This window comes from Globicephala melas, chromosome 2 (genome assembly GCF_963455315.2).
Source record: "Globicephala melas chromosome 2, mGloMel1.2, whole genome shotgun sequence".
Classification (NCBI taxonomy): domain Eukaryota; kingdom Metazoa; phylum Chordata; class Mammalia; order Artiodactyla; family Delphinidae; genus Globicephala; species Globicephala melas.
The window spans coordinates 169,311,439-169,331,830 of record NC_083315.2 but is presented as its reverse complement, the minus strand read 5'-3'; the positions used below and the strand labels follow the sequence as shown (position 1 = coordinate 169,331,830).

The window sequence follows — 20,392 nt, the reverse complement described above, 5'->3', positions numbered from 1 at the left end:
AATACTACGCAGAGCTCTAAAACATTTTCTGTGTGGAGAAAAAAAGAGGTGTTAATTAGAAAAATACAAACTTTATTCCAGAATATACCCAAAGCCACAAAACACAACCTTCAATTATCATTTTACTAATTCAGCAAGAACCATGAAATGCCAAAAGTCTATGTGGGTGATAGAACTCAGAAAGCTGTGATATTCATCCCCATGTTTAGGTGTCTGTCAAAGTAGAGGAAGTATGGCAAGCTCTATCCTGTAGGTGTTAACAATGGCATCGAGGGTAATTTTTACAATATTTTCCCTCTTACTGAATAGTCCCAAAAGTTAAGTGTTATTTTAATAAAAGGTTATTCTGCATTGCTGTCATATATTTTTACATATACTAAAGGTATTAGAATTTGGAATTTCAGGAATGAAAATATGCACAATTGCATGTCCCTTGAAATAACCTAACATAAGGAGGTCCATCCCTCCATTCAAAGCATTTAAGATAACCATACTCAAAAGCTGGCCATCACATGCATACAGAGCAGTTCATTCCTAACCCTACTAACCCACAGTTAAGTATGTTGACCATTTAAGGGTTTAAGAAATGTAGAATCTGATTTGTGTTTAGTAAAATGAGAAACAGAGGATCCTAAATTCACTGAAAAACAACAGTGCCACCTGCTGACATTGGAGATAAAGCACCAACTGCTTTGAAAACCACCAGCTCTGAAAAGGAAGCATATCAACAGTACACTGTCTACATGCATGGAATAAATACAAAGAAAAGATACAGTGTCTATATAAACAGAATAAATATTTTGAAGAGTGGGTCAGTTAAAAGTTAATTATTAAGTACTACATTCATGTTTTCCTCCCTAATGATCAATTATATGAAAAACAAATACCTGATTATGTGAGATATCAATTAACACTAGGCTGCTGCTAACGGCACAATTAACCAGATATAGATCTTTTCTAAATGTAACCAAAGTAAATTCTTTCACAAATCTTCACTTAGAGCTATAACTTACAAGTAGAAATAATAATATCACTGAAAAAAACAAAAATAGTCAAAAGAAACCAGCCAACTGTGGGATTGTGCTGTTTTTTTTTTTTTATTGTGTTTTCAATGGAGAAATACATCATCTGTTTACAAAATAGCTCTTGAAAAATACAAGGAGTACAGATACTATAAAACAAAGCAAACTCCAGTCATGAGACACTACGTACATCATGCGAAAGCAACAGTCTGATCTCCAAGTTATGAAAACTAGAATTAAAAAGTCACTACACAGAAAAGGTCCAAGTTCCCAGCTTGGCAAAACTTGGGTTCAGTTACATGAAACATTTAATAAACTGAATTCTTTTTCCCCAATGTGTAAACAAAATGACAAGACTAAATCTGTGCCTGGCAATTTCAATCTAACTCTGAAGCTACACAGAACACACAGACACCTTGTAGACTTCACCTGTTAGTCTGACCATCTTTTCTTCTTAGGTGGTAGGAGGAAGGGCAAGGTGACTGTGCAGAGCAAAGATGTGGGAAGTAGAAATACTGTATACTAGACATTACAAAGTATGGTGAAAAGAAAGCCTCAATTAATGCATAGCCTAAGGGGGAAAAGACTACACTCCAACTTCGGAAAATTAATTTAGAAGGATAGGGGAAGAGTTTAAGTAATTGCAGTTTAACATGAAAAATGCACGTGTGATAGAATGGAGCACAATGGAGGATTCATAAAACATGCTCATCAGAAAAATCTGTTAGGTTTGCTTTGTCCAGATTAAGAAAGAATAACTAAGCTTATCAACATCTGGCATCCCTCATATCCTGTAAAGATGAATGCTCTGCTGCTTAATTATGTGGAATTATTTATTGATAGGATAAAACAAAACGAAAAAAGGAGTAGAGAGCTGACTAGATGTCAAGTGCTTGCTAGAAATGATTTTTAAATGTTTCTACATGTAAAATTTACTGACAAATTTTGGTCAACCATTTAAAAATAAAGATTTGTTTAAAATTCTTGGAGAAAATGCCTTTTTGCCCACGTGTTTAAAATTGAAAATCAACTTTACTATGGTCAGGAGTTCTGTGGAGTGTACAAAATTCCTCATATTTAGAGATCAAATGGCCGTCCAAGATAGATATCATGTTTCACAGGCATTATTTTTAGTCACCCTAAAATTTCAGCCATGGGACCAAAATTTAGTGTTCTGTGCCATGTGGCCACAGGGTCACTGGTTTCACACCATGGCTTAAGAAAATACTGGCATTTTGTTTTTTATGAAAGAAGTCCTACCTTATGCATACAAGCAGAAAGGGGAAAAGAAAAAGAATGGGGAGGGAGCGAAACCTTTGTTTCAAAGACAAGATACTGAAGGCAAAAGAATACGGAGCTTTAACAAGCTCAAAGAAAAATATTCGTTGGCTGATCGCTGATTTGTATGCACTCTAAACAATTCTATAAATAAAACCAATATAGCATTTCTTAATCATGACCCCCATCAAAACGAAGTATCTCCTAATTATTCTTTCAATGTCAAATATATACCCTAGAGTCGACATTTCATTTTTAAAGGTTACAGCTACCTCATAGATGTACTCTTATCCTTTCTCTGAAGTATAACAGTACACCACTGCACAGTGGCATCCAATTTGAAGACTAATGGTAAAGGAAATTCTTCAGGAAAAAGTGAAAATCCATCAAGCTGAAAATCTAAAATTAGTTCTACTTTCTAATAAAAAAAAATACATAAAAGTGCATCATCACAATAAGGAATTCTTATGCCAGTTTGTATTGCAAATTTTCCAAACAATGCAGCAAACATAAACCCAGTCCAGATGTCAATTATGAATACAAATATAGCTTGAGGTTTTTTTTTTTTTTAAAGGCAGTAATTTTTTGAAATAGTTAATGTAACTGTTGCTAACACAATAATAATAGTACTCCTGGCTTCACATACTAACCTGGACTTCCGATCAAGTGCTGATTAGCCCAGTAAGGGAGGTCACAAAAAAAACCTAAATCCATTTTCAGTCGTGTCTAGTCTTGTACCCTCCATTCTCCTTTCTTAGCATTTGAAGACAACAGGTTGAGTTGGCAGATATTGTTTATGGACCCCTGAGGTTGTTTTTACCGATTCAATCTCAGTTTTATTGAATTCTTGATAACAGGAATAGGATTTGCAGGGAGAGCAGGGATATCAGAAAGGTCTGTACTGGATGTTTTCTGAGAATAAAAGCAAAGAACACAACATTGTTCAAAGTACTATAACTTAACAATGAGATTTACTTCCCACTGCTTTACTTCCTAAGAAATAGATAGGACCTTAACATAACTATTAAAAATTTAAAGAAAAACACTCCAAAATGTTTTCAAAATGGAGTGTAAATAAACATGCCTATTACTATGAAATTGTTTGTTCTAACACTTGTAGAAATTTTCAAGTAAGTAGCAATATTTTAGTAATATTTTAGCAATATACAAAAACTAATTTCAAATACAGCTTTAATAAACACACTCCTCCAACAACCACCTATAATATACTTATTAAGTTCATGTTAAGTTACGTTTACTTGTAATAACACTAACAGCTGTAATATTAACTGGCATCGGAGCACCCCCATGTGGGAGAATACTTAAAGTTCACCTTACACACAGGAGCAGCAGTAGCAGTTAACAGTAGGGAATGTATTATTTTCTGACCCTGTAAATTAAAAATTAAATCTACACAACTGAGCAATAATTTGATTATTCAAAGTTTAGGGAGGTTTTATTATGTTAAAAACAATTAAATCACAAAGCCTTCTTTAACATCCAAAAACATAGAGATGGCATTTTTAAGTGTTTTATTATGGAAAATTCCAAACATACACAAAAATAAGAGCATTATATAACGAACATCTATGTATTCATTATCCAACTTCATCAACTGTCAAATCAAAGCCAATCCACAGTCCTCACACCTTCACTCCCAGATTATTCTGAAGCAAATCCCAGAGATCCTATCATTTCATCTGTAAATATTTCAAGTTTATCTCAAAACAAGGATTCACTGTTAGACACAGTCACAATATTATAATCACCTCCCCAGAAATAAATATGACCCTTATATCACCAAATATAGGGATGTATTTTTTAAAAACTTTTTAAATCAATATAATCATTCCTTTTATATTATATAACTGGGTGATTTTTCTCTCAATGGCTCTAGGGATCTTTTCATTAGAAAGAAAATTCTAATTCCTTATAAAAATATCTAAAAGGCAAACACCCACGGGTACGAATCATGATAGTGATGAAGTCAATAAGACAAACTATGAAAACAGTTCCCTAGAGATTAATGTGGCAAACCAAAAGGCATGCAATTATAACCACAGAACTTAAGTTTGACAAACAAGTTTGTCCATGTATCAGTATCAAGCACAACACTTCCTAATGTTGTTGGGAGTTACTCCACCCCACAAAATTTTTATTTGGTAAAGGCTATGAAAATAAAAGACATTTCAGAAAGTAGTCATAATATTTATATCACTAGGGACTATGAATGTTAACAGCCAGCAAAACCATGTTGTAAAATGATCACATTAAAATAACTCTGAACCACAAAGCAGCACAGTATCACTGTATCATCAGTTCAGCAGCATCACTGGGCGGCAGTTGTCATCTCAGTTATTTTGTAACCAGTCTAATGTCTACTTAAAGAAAATATTTCCTTTATGTCAGAGTTTGACCTAGACTTTGGAGTGTATTTAATTTGAAAGGATTCAAGAAGAAAACAATTATTTCACAAACAAAATGAAGGTTCACAAATCAATGAAAAGAGTCCAGGTGCCTACTGTATGCAAGGGACTGTCACAAGTAGAATTTCTAGGACAAATGAAAAAATAATGTTAAAGAACTATGGATTACACTAAATTAATAATTGAAAATCGGAGGTGAAAAGTGAGGCAGAAGCACATTTTGAAAATTAAAAGGTATTTTTTTAAAAATCCATGAAGAATGGTTTTAAGTTCTGACTTAAATTTCACTCTCTGACCTACGAACAAAACCTCTCCGTGAAGACTACACATTGTGCAGTGACAATTTAAATGATCTGCAATATCAAACAGCACGTAAGGGGAGGAGTTAGCATCCTGACAGTGCGGAAGAACGGTTCCATCATATCCAGTGCTCTACCTCTGAATACAATAAATACATCTGCAGGCTGGCAATTACTTTCACAAAGATAACTTTATTCAACTTCTGGATATGCTCATTTTAATTCATTATACAACACTAATCTTAACAACATTTATAAAATTCTCCTTGCTTTTTGCACTTAGTACCTGAGAGGCCAACAGGGAAGCCGCTGTCTGAATGGTTTCTGATTGAGTTGTACTTGTCTCTGTATCAAGTTGTTCCTGTGAGACAAAGAGGACGGGGGAGGAAAGAGACTTAAAAAAGGATAAAAGAACATAACTGGGTTTGGTGGCTAATAAAAAAGACAAATTGGAAGACAGGAGGGATCAAGAGAAAGATATGACTACATTACAAAATCATCTATCATCATCAAAGGGTTAATCATCAAAAAAAGCCTTGTAGGTTACTTAACCATTTCAGATACACATAAATGTCTATCTGCCTACTTAAACCTTATAAGGCATGGTCAAAATATCTCATGACTTTTCCAACCAACTCCAACTTGGACATTGTAAACAAGCACTAATTAAAGACACGTACATGCATATTATAAAACGTTGCCCAGACAATAATTAACAGAATATAAACCCAAGCTCAGCTTTAGCTATGTGGAAAAAATAAAACTCATTCAGTATTATTAAATAAAACTACCCAGAAGCACAAAAACGGCTCCCAGGCCTTTAATTAAAAGTAGAAAATGTCTCTAAAACATTCCTCCTTCCTTTTGGTTTCTCTTGCCCTTCTCAATAACCAATGCACTGATTCTACTCTAAGAATCATCAGAAAATACAGGGTGAACTGTTGTCATTCCACTGCTCTAACCTTTTTTAAAGCAGTGCCCAAAAATAATACATATACACACACACACAAATGAAAATAAACATACAAAAATTTGAATTTCTATAAAACTATATAATAATAATACAATGAAATACCAAATTTCTCCTATGAAATTGAAAAGGGTAAACAGTGTACTAGAAATGGAAGACTGCAGTCTCTCTGAAGCACAACTTAGCAATACATATTAAGTTTTAAAAGCATCTATCTGTCCCAGTAATTCCTCTTTCATTAATTTATCCTAATAAAATAAACATAAATGGATGGCAGGTATTTAGCTACAGCCAACATTACAGTAGAAAAGGGCAACTTCCTTTTTTAACAGAAACAACTGCTAACAATAGGGAACTGGTTGAATAAAATATGGTAACAGCCTTAAGACAGCATTCCATGCAGCTATTAGTAATTATTTGTCGATTATTCAATAGCATGAACAATTTTTCTTGGTTTACAGAGTGAATAAAGATTTGAAAGCAAAACGCACTGGTATATATATGCACACACAAAATCTATAAAGACACCAAAAGAATACTTGCTAAAATATCTATCATGGAAATCAGGATAATTTGGGGAAAGGAGGAAGATTTCCAGTTTTTCTACAACAAGGACAAAAAAGTTAGAAGTCTTCAGTACATTTCAGTTTCTGAAAAAATGACGTTCAAAGTCTAATACGTTGGCTAAACCAATCTTTCCTACCCCATTTACCTTGATTCAAGCCCCTTGCGCCACAGCTTCTAGCCAGAACTGTGTGCCAAAAACTGGTTCTCTAAACATACCACACTCTTACCCCAATAGTGAGACGAACTTCTCATCCTGTCCTACCCCAAATCCTCTGTATCCTTCAAGGACTACCCCAAATCCTATGTCTTCCTTCTATGAAGCCTTTACTAATTCTGCAGTCTTGCCTCTCACCATCCCCACCATCCTCAATTACTTTTTCTCTGATAACGTAATTAACCACTTCTACCCCTTATCTTCTCTACTTAAATATAAGTTCCATTGAAAACAGGAACATCTCACTCACCACTCTATTCCATTTGGTATCCACCAGATAACCCCGCATCTAGTAGGACCTCATACACTTGAGGAATTAAATTTCAGTGCTACAAATTAACACTAAAAAGGGACAAACACTTCTCTAAAAACAATACTGAAAACCTAAAACCTATAGAACGAAATACAGTGCAATATTATAGACATTTCTATCACATCTCTGTACTCTTAATTGTGTATGTATTCCAAGGCTAAATTAGTATACCTTTGTTTCTGTTTTATCATGTCCACTCAAAGCAAGACAGTTAGCATCTTCACTTGTTTCATCCTGTTTTTAAAAAAAAAAGCTTTATTCTCTAAAATGAAAATTTAGATTATTTGCCAATCAATGCTTTAATTTATAAAATTTTTTAAAGTATAAAAATAATTAACCTGTAAGATCGATCAAGTATGTCCTTAAAATAGGTTACTGGTTCACTTAAATTTTTTTTTTCATTTTAACCAATTTGGCTTCAGTTTCTACCAAAATTTTAAAAAAGAACACGAGGAAAACTGTTATTGTTGATCATCACCACCTGAAGTATATTCCCCAAACCACTAAGTTCATAAAATATTTTTTGTAAGGAAGAGAAAAAAAAGAGTTCCTTAATCAAACAACTTAGGAACTTGGAATACTATCACCCCCTTTCTGGGAGATTCACACACATTAGCACATAAAAGGTTCTGAGAAGTTCTAGAAAGAATCTTTTAACTTTCCTAAACTTAACCACAGAATCCCCTGGCTTAGTATGTCTTATTAACATCCTGAAGGAGGTCTGAAAAATGTTCTCCTCAGGTCTTATTTTTTTGATTTATTATAATGCTATTTAAAACAAACAACATATTTTTTTGGTAAAGAGGGAAAAAGGGAAACCAAAAATGGTTATACTTTCCCATTCCTGCAGTGACTTGCAATAAACATCACTTTCTTAAGAAAAACAATTTCGGCACTAATTTCTCTGCTCTCTTTACTAGGTAGAACTAAAATTTAATTTTAAATGTGGCTTTAAAACAAGACATAGAAACCACGGCTAACCTACAGAGTAGAAAAGATTTAACACCAATATCAACCAATTCCCATAAGAACTTTATTTGTATCCTGCAAACATACAAACTTAAAAAATACTAACATAAGTTACAACTGGGCAAATTTCAATACCGACTGGATATGTGACACTATGGAATCATTATTAATATTGGTACATATACTGATCGGTGTATACATACACCCATCAGTATATGTACCGATATATATATCACACACAAATATATATGGTGATAATATACTGTAGATGTGTTTTTGAAATATTTATGGTTGAAATGACATGCCTGGGATTTGCTTCATAACAATGGGAAAGGGAGTAGATTTACAGATGAAAGAAGACTGGCCTTGAGTTGTTAACCATTAAAGCTAAGTGATGTAAATATAACTTGTTCATTACAATTCTGTACATGTTTGAAATATTCCATAACTTTAAATATATATATACATACATATAACATCATTTAGCCATATAATTCAGGTGACAAGGCAAACTTTTTTTCTATTTTTATTTTACATTTCTACCATCTATATGTATTTGAAAAGCTTTAGTATGTGATAAAAATTAAGTAGAACTAAAGTACTTGACAATACCTGAAACTCTCCTATCTGTATACATGTTAGTATATTATTAATTGAGTAGGACCAGTGTTTCTTTCTGGTTTACTAGAATTTTAATACCAAATACTCATTAACGGAGAATGAACGACCCACTAGGAGACCTTCAAAATCAGAATATTTGTAATAATCTTCTTCAACTTTAGCACCATGAGATTTAGGCCTGGGTTCTAATCCTGGCTCTGACTTTAATTAGCTTTGTAAACAGGAAAGCTATTGAACCTCCAGTTCTTCTGGGAAAGGAGATTAGTCTATGAGATAACCTAAAGTCCTAAGATCCCTTACATATCTTAAAATGCTATTTTTGTTAGTCAACTCCATGGAGCTGCCATAAGCAGGACTCAAACTGTGAGAAAATACATAGCACAGAAGATTGCTGGGGGCAGGGGGCGGGGAGTGATGAACCTATATTTTTAAAGATACTTAAGAAACATGAATCAAGGATCTTAATTTACTTACAGATTTGAACAAATAAAAACTATTAAAAAAAAAAAGCAATGACATAATCAGGGACATTTGAGCCCTGACTAGATATTTGATATTAATGAATTGTTCACTTTTTTAGGTGGGTTTACTTTGTTTATTCTTTTCTCTTTGTAATTATTATCTTTTAGATACACGATTTTAAAAATACTAAGGAAATGATATGACTGAAGTCTGGATTTTGCATCTAAATAATGCAAGTACAGGGAAAATGGAAAGGAAAAATAATTAAGGGTATAGTGGCTGAATTCACTATACCTGAAATTGCATGATGGGTACATGGGTACATGAAATGATTCTCTTCTGTATATTTAAATTTTTCTGTACTAAGTTAAAAAATCCTATATTCCTATTGCCTCTCTAAACTAGACATGGAACATGAGTGTTTTCTACCAAGGTAAGTGCTAACGAAATTATAAGCATTGTACTGATATATATTTTGGAACTCTCACAGGGTAAGGAATGAAGCCATTAACATTAAGGAAACAGAATGACAGGTATCTAGAGTTATGCTTACATATACCTTACTAAGGCAAAAAGAAACGTGAATTCTGAAATGCTCTGACAACTCCCAACAAATATCAATAAACAGAAAGTGGCATTACACCAAAACTACATTCTTAGGTTGCTGTACAACACAATCATGTAGAATGGGGGCTTTTAATAAAAGATTACTAGGCCTGGAGAGTCTGATTCAGTGTATCTGGAGGAGGCCCTAAAATCTGTATTTTATAAAACAAAAACAAGGGCTTCCCTGGTGGCGCAGTGGTTGAGAGTCCGCCTGCCAATGCAGGGGACACGGGTTCGTGCCCCGGTCAGGGAAGATCCCACATGCCGCGGAGCGGCTGGGCCCGTAAGCCACGGCCGCTGGGCCTGCGCGTCCGGAGCCTGTGCTCCGCAACGGGAGAGGCCACAACAGTGAGAGGCCCGCATACCGCAAAAAACAAAAAACAAAAACAAAAGAGAAACAAAACAACAAACCCTGAAAAACTAATTCTGATGTACAACTGAGGTTGAAAATCACTGCCTTAAGAGATAATTACAGAGACAAATGTATTTCAGAATACATGGTGTAAGATATGATATACTATGCCCATTTTTCATTTGCATTTAGCATCATCAGAGTGACAAAATTCATTAAATTATTCCTGTGTAGTTCACAGTGACTGTTTCCAAAAATCTAAAACAAAAGGATTCAGAATAAGCTAGGAGTAATACTTATAAAGACAATAATCTTTCACTATTAAAAATCAAAACACTGCGTAAGATACCTAGTTTTTTCCACCATTCTAAAGAAACCTTCATGTAATGCACAAATTCCTAAATAAAAAATTATCAACCAAAAATCACAACAAAATTGGTGTTTTTTGGGCTATCATCTCTTGGACAATGGTGAAAGTTTAATTAATAGAAAAACACAATGAGAGTGACTCCAGGGAACAATGAAAGTGTGTTATAAGGCTACTTCTATTTTAACACAAACATCAAAATCAGTGTACACTTTTAATGGTTTTCCTAAAACTATCTGAGACTTTGACAAGGTAAACCAGCCACTATAAAAAGTGGAAGTATTGTTAGAAAATTTCCTGAAGGGCTGGAGGACACAATCATTCAAGGTACCAAAACTAATCTGACTTCGCAGCTTATGGTCAGTCATTCAATAAGAATTCCCTGAGAACCTCTCATATTCAGTGACCCTGTAATATCAAGTACAGTGTAGAGGCTCCAAAACTCCACCTGGATCAAAGAAGCAGAAAACTGTGTCCAAAGGGGCCACCAAAGAATTGGTACACATGAAACATACAGTTATGAGAGAATAATAAAGTAAGATGAGATGTAAATCCATGCTAAGTTGTGTTACAGCCTAGACATGCTACAGAAATTTAAACAAGAAACACAGCTTTATGAAAGAGTTAGACACTGAAAAGAGTAGAAAAGGGTGAAAAGAACTCTGGCACTAAAGCACTACCTAAAAATAATCTAAAAGCTTTCCTCCATGCTGCCTCTCAACTTGGGCTCACAAAGGTTTTCTTCCACTGGATTTTAAAACAGGTAAGGTGGTATTCCCATGGCTAACTAACATATAGATACCTCTTCTGTTTTGGTTTTCTTGGGACTCTCCTCTTTATGAGGTGAGGATGTCCTCTTGACTCCTACTATAGGATTAGGTGTCTTTGTTGCTGCATTTCCTGAAGGTCTTGGTGGTGGGTTTACCAGACGTGTTGAAGAAACAACTCTGGAGACCGTAGGCTTTGGTGGTGACGCAATGGCTGGTTGTGTGGCAGTTTGAGGAATGCTTTCACTCGATGTACCTAAGTAGTAAGTACATAAATACATAAAAGTTCAATCATATCAACATCAAGTTACAAGTAAAGCTTTTTTATTTTATTCGTAAGTTTACAGGTAAATAATAAAATGGTATTAAAAAACTGAATTCAAGCTACTTAACTAACGAAGCCATCTTTCAAAATGAAGGCGAAAACCAAATATAATGCAAGTATTTTCAAATCTGTCAATCTCCTTACCCCCTGAGCTTTCACTGGAATTTACTTGTGGCACAGAAACTTCAGTAGCCTGTATGTTGGTCACAGATGCTGCTGTTACAGCTGGAGCAGGACTGTTTCTGCTAAAAATGGGGAAAAAATTAAAAAGTGAAAAAAGCAAAGAGAGATGTATAAAATTCAATAATAAAATGTAGTATGTGCAGAAGTTATTCTCTAAAGTAAATGATTCTTTAGTTTTACTTCTCATACATATATATACATCAGTAACTAACTTTATTTCATAAAATATAATCAACAATCAAAAACACAGAAACATTCTAAAGCAGTGCTAGTCAACAGAACTTCCTATAACTATGACCTATATACCTACACTACCCAATACGGTGGCCACTATATAGATGTAGCTACTCTACACTTGAAACAGAACTAGTGGGAAATGGAATGTTTAATTTCATTTAATATTAATTACGTTTAAACTGCCGCATGTGGCTAGTGACTAACGTATTTGACAGAACAGCTAAAAAAAATCTGTTCTTATTTGACTTGGGGTAACTGACTTAAATGATTTGGGGTATAAGAAAATACGATCAAAATCTGTGAAGAAGAAAATGGTCTGAGAATTAGAAATAAGTTTCTGCATACAAAACGTAAAGGTTCATGAAACCCTAAAAGCCCATCCAGTGGCCCATATAAACAACAAAGGATCTCAAAACCCAATCCCTCCTTCAATGTTCTGGATCCCACTCACTCCTGTCATCTCAGGAAACTCAAATCACCCCTCCTTCACTGTCCTATCCATTCAACTTTTCTGTCTCAAATAAATCCTATACATTAGCGTTTAAATAATCTCATTTTTATTATCTCCTGAAAGAAAAAAGCGAAAAGTCCTCTGTGGTTATTCAGTCTCCTTCAACTACAGCTTATTCAACTCCCAACTGTTGAATGATGATGCCATGAAAAGGTGGGCAAAGCTAGAGGACTTAGATTTTTGGTGCATACATGACATTCACAAAGCTCCACAGAGCTTTGGAGCTCACTGGTATATGGAAGTAAATGAGGTCAAGAGAGTGGGTGATGCCACACCCCCAATAATACAAAGAAGGCATAAAGGACTAACGAGAGAGCCCCGAAAGGCACAAATATCTAACGATTAAACAGAAAAGAAGAACTGGTCAGAGAACAACCACAGATTCAGGAGAAAACCTGAAATAGCAAAGCGGCTAGTACATAATAAATACTCAGTATTTGTTGAGCAAATACACATCTATTTTACATTCATGTGCACAAACTCAAAAGTACAGAAAGGCTTTTATATAACTCCCAAAATTCTTGTTAAAATTTTTGCTTCACTCAAAAAAAAGATGATGAAACCATTAAAAATAAAAACCTGGAAGCTAATGCTGTACAAATGAAGAATTGTTTTAAAACTACAAGATTTAGGGGCCACGTTGATGCCTAAAGTCTTCGGGTTACATATGACTGGTCTAAAAACATATCACACATTCAAAGTCCAAGAGAATAAAACTAAATTCATCATCTACTGCACCTCGGCATGTTCTATTTCATACGAATCCAAAGATTCATCCCAACCTTCATCTTCGCCATTGGTTATACTTTAACAATCCAATTTTTAAAACTGCTTTTTTCAAAACATTAAAATATAACATGCATTCATAAAAGTGTTCATGGTTTAAGTATCAACTCATTGAACAAAGGGATGGGCATAACCGTCACAATTTAAAATAATAGCAGTACCACCAGAATCTATAATAAACAGCTCCCTTTGAAAATACAGTAGTATATCCATTAAAAAATAAATCTGCAATGATAACACTATAAGGATTTATGGAAGTTAAAGATAAATATGGCTTTTTGTGTTTTAATTTTTGCCAACATAGGCCATGTTTTTCTTTCGAAATAAAAATGTTTAGCTGCTTTAAATGTTCCTAAAAAGACACTTGATTCTTCAAAAGAAATTTCCACTAAAACCAGCCCACATAAATCTCACCTTCTTTAGAAGACCCCTAATATTTTTCATAGATATTTTCCCCCTGCTACACAGGTAATAAGCATCTCCAGGACAGAAACGTGATCTTGTCCCTCTTGTCTGGTTCTCCTTAGCACACCATACAGTTCACCACAGGCAGTAGGTATTTCAACATATGAAACTGGAAGGGTTATTCAAACAGCCACTCCACTTCCTTTCCCTTTTTCCTTACCCCTGAGAGCTGCCAGAACTGTTCAATGGACTGGTCTTCATAGCACTGGTAGGTGAAGGCACAGACATGCTGTTATCACTGTCCATAGACAAGTCGAGGCTGCTGTCATTCAGAGGTGTCAACCTGACACCTTCTGTTGAATGCTGCAATTAATAAAATATTTAATCAAATATACCTTTATTTTATCTAGACCTTTTAAAACATAAACATCTTTTACTTAACTGATAAATGATTTCTACTAAAGAGCACAAATCAATATGTTTATGATAATCAGAAGTGTCATGCTGACTATAAAAGGTGAAGAGCTGGGACACACATACTTCCTGACTTCTAAGGATGCTCAACTTAACCACCGTTCTTCAGTGGGAGAAAAAGCGAGAAAAAAATGCTATAATAAACCTACACACTGAATGTAAAATACACTGCAAATTAAAAAGCACTTTAATATGAAAACACATGTATCTTAAATCAGAGGACTATTAATACATACACACACTCACATATATATATTAGAAAAAAAGTCAATGGTAAAACACGATAGTAACAATGAGTATCTCTGGCCAGTCGGATTAGAAGTAATTTTTTGTTTATAGATTTCAAATTGTTTTACAATGAAGATAAAAATGTATAATTTCTAAAAAAACTATCACGTAGGTACAATTTAGTGCCACTCCTAGCTATTTGTATGAGTCTCTCAAAAGCAAGAGATTTCCAGTGCTCTATCTGCAACTTAGGATTTTAACATGGTACATTTAATAGTGTTAACTATCCTGTTAGAATAAAAGCAAAACTAATTTTCTGAAAACTAAACTTCATGACCACATATAAATCCTAATGTTGGTCCTGCTTCTTAAAAATCAAAGCACTCAAAACCAGCTACATGGTGCAGGAAAAACCAAAAGCTAAAAAACTATAAATGGTGCTATGGTATAAAAGTAGATTTCTAAATTGACCAAAGTTTCTGTCTTTGCAATCAATGCTATTATAACATCAAATTGATCTCTTCACCTTTTTTTTTCAGAACACTTTTAGTTTCAAGTGTTTGCTTACCTACAAAAACATTTTAATGGAAATAATTTGCATTATTAATAAAAACCCATACCCCGTGTGTGTGTGTGTGTGTGTGTGTGTGTGCAGGCATACACCCACACTCCAATTCCCCAAATGACAAGATAATCTAAATCTTTGAGTTAGCACTACAGAGACACCACCTGCGTACATAAATCAATATTAATCAAATGGGGAAGATGAGATTTGGGAGAAGGGAGAGGAGAGAAAGGAATGCCTTTCGTCTATGAAGTCAGCTGTAAAACCAGTTTTCTTAATATTGTAAAATAAGCATCTTTCCTATGCAAAAAGCTACCACTCTCTCTCCCCACCAGACAAAAAATTTGTTCAGTGAGTAAATTATACTCCATTTCACACAGTTACCTGCCTGACCAGGTGATCAAAAAATAACCTGTGAAGTAACAAGCCAGTGTTGGGGATGATCAGTGAACATGAAGGTTTTAACTGGTTGGTCTGAACACATAACCTTCAAGCTGCTTTGCTTTGCCTCTGTGTCTATATCAAGTTTGGCATAAGAGACTTCAATGCCACAAAATCATAAATATTCTATCAAACTTTCTAATAAAGACAAACAAAGACAGAACATACTACAGAGAAATAAACACACATTCTTTGCATGCAGACTTAGGTCCAATTCACATCTCATAGTACATGACCCTGGGCAAATGTTTGAATCACTCTGTTTCTTCTATAATAGAGACAATAGCTACAGGTTACTGTATCATTAAATATAGAATACCCATCTTCTTTACTGGTATAGTGCTTTGCAAATAGCAGTTAATAAAAGGAAACTATTAATAAGAGTGCAAAGAAAAGATAAGAGTGCAAAGAAAAGAGCATTTAGTGTGTGCCAGGCACCCATCTAAACTACCTCTTACAGGCACTGGCTCATTTTAACCTCACAAAATACATAACGAGGTAGGTAAAATTAGAATTGTGATTTTAAGGCAAATCAAGAACATGATATTTGTAATACAACTTGCCAAAGTCTCATAGCTAGGATGCAATGGAACCTGAACCTGAACCAGGTAGTCTACTGCAAAATCCTTGCCCTTGATTTAGCTACTTTTGTATCATAATATATTCTATGTTTTAAGAAACAAAACATTATGAAGTTATATTAACTTCATTCCTCTCCTCCCAATCCCAGCCCCAGATAATGAACCATCATCACAGAATGCAGCAGTTTTCATGCTCTAATGCATACTTGTATTTCATATTCTATCTTAAAAGATATATTGTAAACTTTATATAAAAGTATCAAATGATATATATTTATCTGTACTTTTTTTTTTTTTTTTTGCGGTACGCGGGCCTCTCACTGTTGTGGCCTCTCCCGTTGCGGAGCAACAGGCTCTGGACGCGCAGGCTCAGCGGCCATGGCTCATGGGCCTAGCCACTCCACGGCATGTGGGAACTTCCCGGACTGGGGCACAAACCCGTGTCCCCTGCATCGGCAGGCGGACTCTCAACCACTGCGCCACCAGGGAAGCCCTATCTGTACTTTTTTAACCCAATACATTCATATATGTATCTCTAACTCATGTATTTTCACTGATCTAAGTATTCCATTTTAAGAATAAGCCACTTTTTCGGGTTCAAGCCCTGGTCCGGGAAGATCCCACATGCCACGGAGCAACTAAGCCCATACGCCACAACTACTGAGCCTGCACTCCAGAGCCCGTGAGCCACAACTCCTGAAGCCCAGGCTCCTAGAGCCCGTGCTCTGCAACAAGAGAAGCCACAGCAATGAGAAGCCCGTGCACCGCAACGAAGAGCAGCCCCTGCTCACCACAACTAGAGAAAGCCCATGCAGAGCAACAAAGACCCAATGCAGCCAAAAAATAAATAAATAAAAGAAATAATTTTTTAAAGTTATAAAGAATAAGCCACTTTTGAAACCACTTAAAGTAAAAATATTATTGTTATTATTTATTTCTGCACTAAAATTTCAATACAATTTCAAATTTAAAAGTCCAAATAAGAAAATCATGGCTAATAAGTTATACAACAGGAAGCATCAACACCAGAACATCATACTTGAGGTTACCACTGTCAGTGATCTTATAGCCAATAACTTTTAATTTTTAAATAATATACGTGTATAATCCTTATGAAACGAAAATGATTTTCATTCAAAAAGTCACACAACTTACTTGATCCACATATTACCTAATTGAACTTTCTTTACCTTTAAAAGGAAAGGAAATTACGTACTGATGTGGGCTATTAAATGGATACCAATAAGAGACATTGAAAAGAGAATATAAATATATATAAATTAAGGATATGAAGTGTTGCCACTAATCTGAAGTCTGAAGGAAGTGTGTGCAAGAAACCTGATTAGGAGCAAGGTTTCACATAATGGAATTTCTCCATGTAATAGGTTTTCAAAATGCTGTGATCTATTTCAAATATGACTTATTAACTCAGCCTAAATTCTGAAATATTGATAGGCTGGATACATAAAACATTATGTTAGTAATGCTTTTTAAAGTACTTTCTCAATTTACCTTTTTCTTTTTCTGAAGCACATGATTAGGCAGTAGTTGATGGAGTTGCTTTCTTCTTACATGCATTGCAGCAATTTTCATGTCAACCTCAAACATCTTGCTGTTTATTGCTTGCCTATAAACTATACAATTAGGAAATTGTTACAAGAAATAGAAACATCTTCATAAAGGCAGTTAAACTAACCCAGGAGAAGCTATTCTAAAGTACGGATCCGTTTTCCATCAATATTGTCTATCTATAAAATTATCAGGTCAAAACCTATCTCACAAGTGTCTCTTACCACAAGGTGTACATAACGAATAAGAACACATAGTATATTAATTCTTCCAGTGTAAAAACTCTTCAAGTAATAAAAGAGTTAACTCCTTAAGAAATGACAGAACTGGAGGGCTTCCCTGGTGGCGCAGTGGCTGAGAGTCCGCCTGCCAATGCAGGGAACACGGGTTCATGCCCCGGTCCGGGAAGATCCCACATGCCGCGGAGTGGCTGGGCCCGAGAGCCATGGCCACTGAGCCTGCGCGTCCGCAGCCTGCGCTCCGCAATGGCAGAGGCCACAACAGTGAGAGGCCCGCGTACCAAAAAAAAAAAAAAAGAAATGACAGAACTGGACAAAAGAGGTTTCTTAAATTCATACTTATTTATGCTACCAGTATAATTTAAAATTCTAGCTCGAGTATGTAACAACCACAGCAAAACAACAAAGTGGAAAATTTCATTCACTCAGTCATAAAACGATTTACTGGGCACCTATACTGTATCACATGTTCTAGACGTGGGGGATATAGCAGGAAATAAGAGATCAAAAACTTCAGAGTCCACATTCTAGGGGAGAAACACAACAGAAAAAAAGGTAAAATATTCATATCAGATCGGTGATAAGAGCTATGGAGAAAAAATTTGAGTAGGGAAGACGACAGGAAGCTCAGCCTGGAAACTGAGATTACAATTGAGTGAAGACTCAAATTAAAGTGAGTAAATAAACTGTGAGTACCTGGTGGAATCTACTCTAGGAAGAGCAAACATCAAGGACAAAAGGTCCCAAGCATGCCTGGGATGTTTGAGGAGTAACAAAAAGGCCACGGGGAGAAGGGAAAGTAGAAGATCCATAATCCCTTATCTGCAATTGTAAAATCCCCAAAGCTCCCCAAAATAGAAGTTTTTCCTAAGACTGGCACCAAACCTCAACTGGCAACAAACCCTGATTTGAACTATTTGTAGCTATTTAATTTCTCTACCTATACCTTATGTAAATATCTTACAGAAATGTTACGGCCTTTGACTACCAAATGTCACTCCAGACCCCACTGGGAATATTATTTACTAACTTTGTTACCTTACTGGCCTCAAGACATATGGATAAAGGATTCTGAACTTATTAAGTTTTATATATGTCTATATATTTCTGATTATCAATATAAGAAATGAGGTCAGAGACATAATAAGACGACTAGATCACATAAAGGCTTGCAAACCACAGTAAAGATCTGGACTGATTCAGAGTGAGATGGGTAGCCATTATAGGTTTTAAGCAGGTGAGACATGATTTGGCTTAATGTCATTTTGGATGCTGACTAAGAATAGCTGAAGGCAGAACAAGAAAACTACAGAAATGACAGTAATCCAAAAGACCAGTGATAAGTGGCTTGGACTAGGGGTATAAACAGCAATTGGTAGCAGAAATCTCAACATACTCTGAAAGTAGGGACAGGAGGATTTTTTAATAGATTAATACCAAGTATGGGGAAAACAGGATTCAAGGAAGACTGCAAGACTTCTAGCTTGAGCAACTACAAGGACACAGTTGTCACTGCCTGAGATCAAAAAGATTTGAAGAGAAGCTAGAGGAGACCGGGAGTAAGAACTTTGAGTTTTCAACATGTTAAATATGTTTTATTAGAAAATCCCACAAAGTATTCCATTAAAATGTTTCAAGATACAGGACAACTAAATATTTCCTTCCCCAAATATCTGAAAGTTGCTTTAAAATCTTGATGGTTCATTAGCACAATCTTTGATAAGCAGTTCAATTAGGTATAATGTCCAAAACAAATTTTCTAGTCTAAATATCTCTACATGATTTGTTAGTTCATAAATAGTTTAAGTTGACATCAGAATTTTTACTTTGGAAAAAACCGCTACTCTGGTGTTCAGCAAGTGGAGTTTTCACACTCCAAATCACATCCTATAAAATCTGTATAAGTGCTTTTGTTGTCATAATGATTAAAGGCTACTACATGATAGAGACACTAAATATCCTTGAACGTGGACAGTTCTTTGCAATGCACTGTACCACGTCCTATTTACATTCCTAAAGATGAAAAACCTACTTTATCAATTATTTGAATAAGAACTCAACTCAATTTTACATAAAAACAAAGTATCTTTAAGCTGAATTTTCTAGGAAAATTCATGTCACCAATGGCAATGATGCTGATGGTCTCTGAATCACAACAGGTAACACCTGTATCATAGGAATTCAGCTACCACACTGCTAGTGATTCTACATATAGCTGCAATTACCTACTTAGGTATGTCTTCTAGTCACTGTACCTAAGCATTTACATACTGAAATACATTCTTTTCCTTTTATTTCTCCTTTACATTTAGTGTATGATACTGACATTTAAAAAAAATGTACCGATTTTTGTCTCTCCTTCTCCAAGGAGGTAAAAAACTTTTACTGTTACGTCTGAATGTCCTTAGGTGAAGACTCCTTATTGTGGACAGGTGAGAAAAACACACACTAAAATTTTTTTAAATGGAAAGGAGAGATGTACGAAAGAAAAAATAATTAGTCCCTAAAGAAGACGCACATTCATCGTTGTCGTTAAGTACATTCACCATTCCCTTGAAAATTTGCGTATCTACATAGAGTCTTAGCTTCTGTCAACTATATCCACCATCTGGTCT

General features: G+C 35.1%; 1 protein-coding gene across 4 annotated transcripts in view; it reads right to left on the bottom strand.

Annotated features, from left to right (window-relative positions):
• Positions 1–1,076: 1,076 nt before the first annotated feature.
• PAPOLA (poly(A) polymerase alpha) overlaps positions 1,077–20,392 on the bottom strand; it is a 57,499-nt gene continuing 38,183 nt past the window's right edge. For 2 of the 4 annotated variants that reach the window (XM_030883417.2, XM_030883419.2), the window contains exons 16-22: positions 17,482–17,603; positions 13,901–14,043; positions 11,703–11,803; positions 11,269–11,489; positions 7,261–7,323; positions 5,312–5,386; positions 1,077–3,212 (exon numbers count right to left, since the gene is read on the bottom strand). In XM_030883417.2, coding sequence (XP_030739277.1) covers positions 3,117–3,212; positions 5,312–5,386; positions 7,261–7,323; positions 11,269–11,489; positions 11,703–11,803; positions 13,901–14,043; positions 17,482–17,603 — 821 coding nt within the window. In that variant the 3' untranslated portion in view covers positions 1,077–3,116. The remainder of the gene's footprint in view (positions 3,213–5,311; positions 5,387–7,260; positions 7,324–11,268; positions 11,490–11,702; positions 11,804–13,900; positions 14,044–17,481; positions 17,604–20,392) is intronic. The other 2 variants (XM_030883421.2, XM_030883426.2) reach the window with 2 other exon arrangements.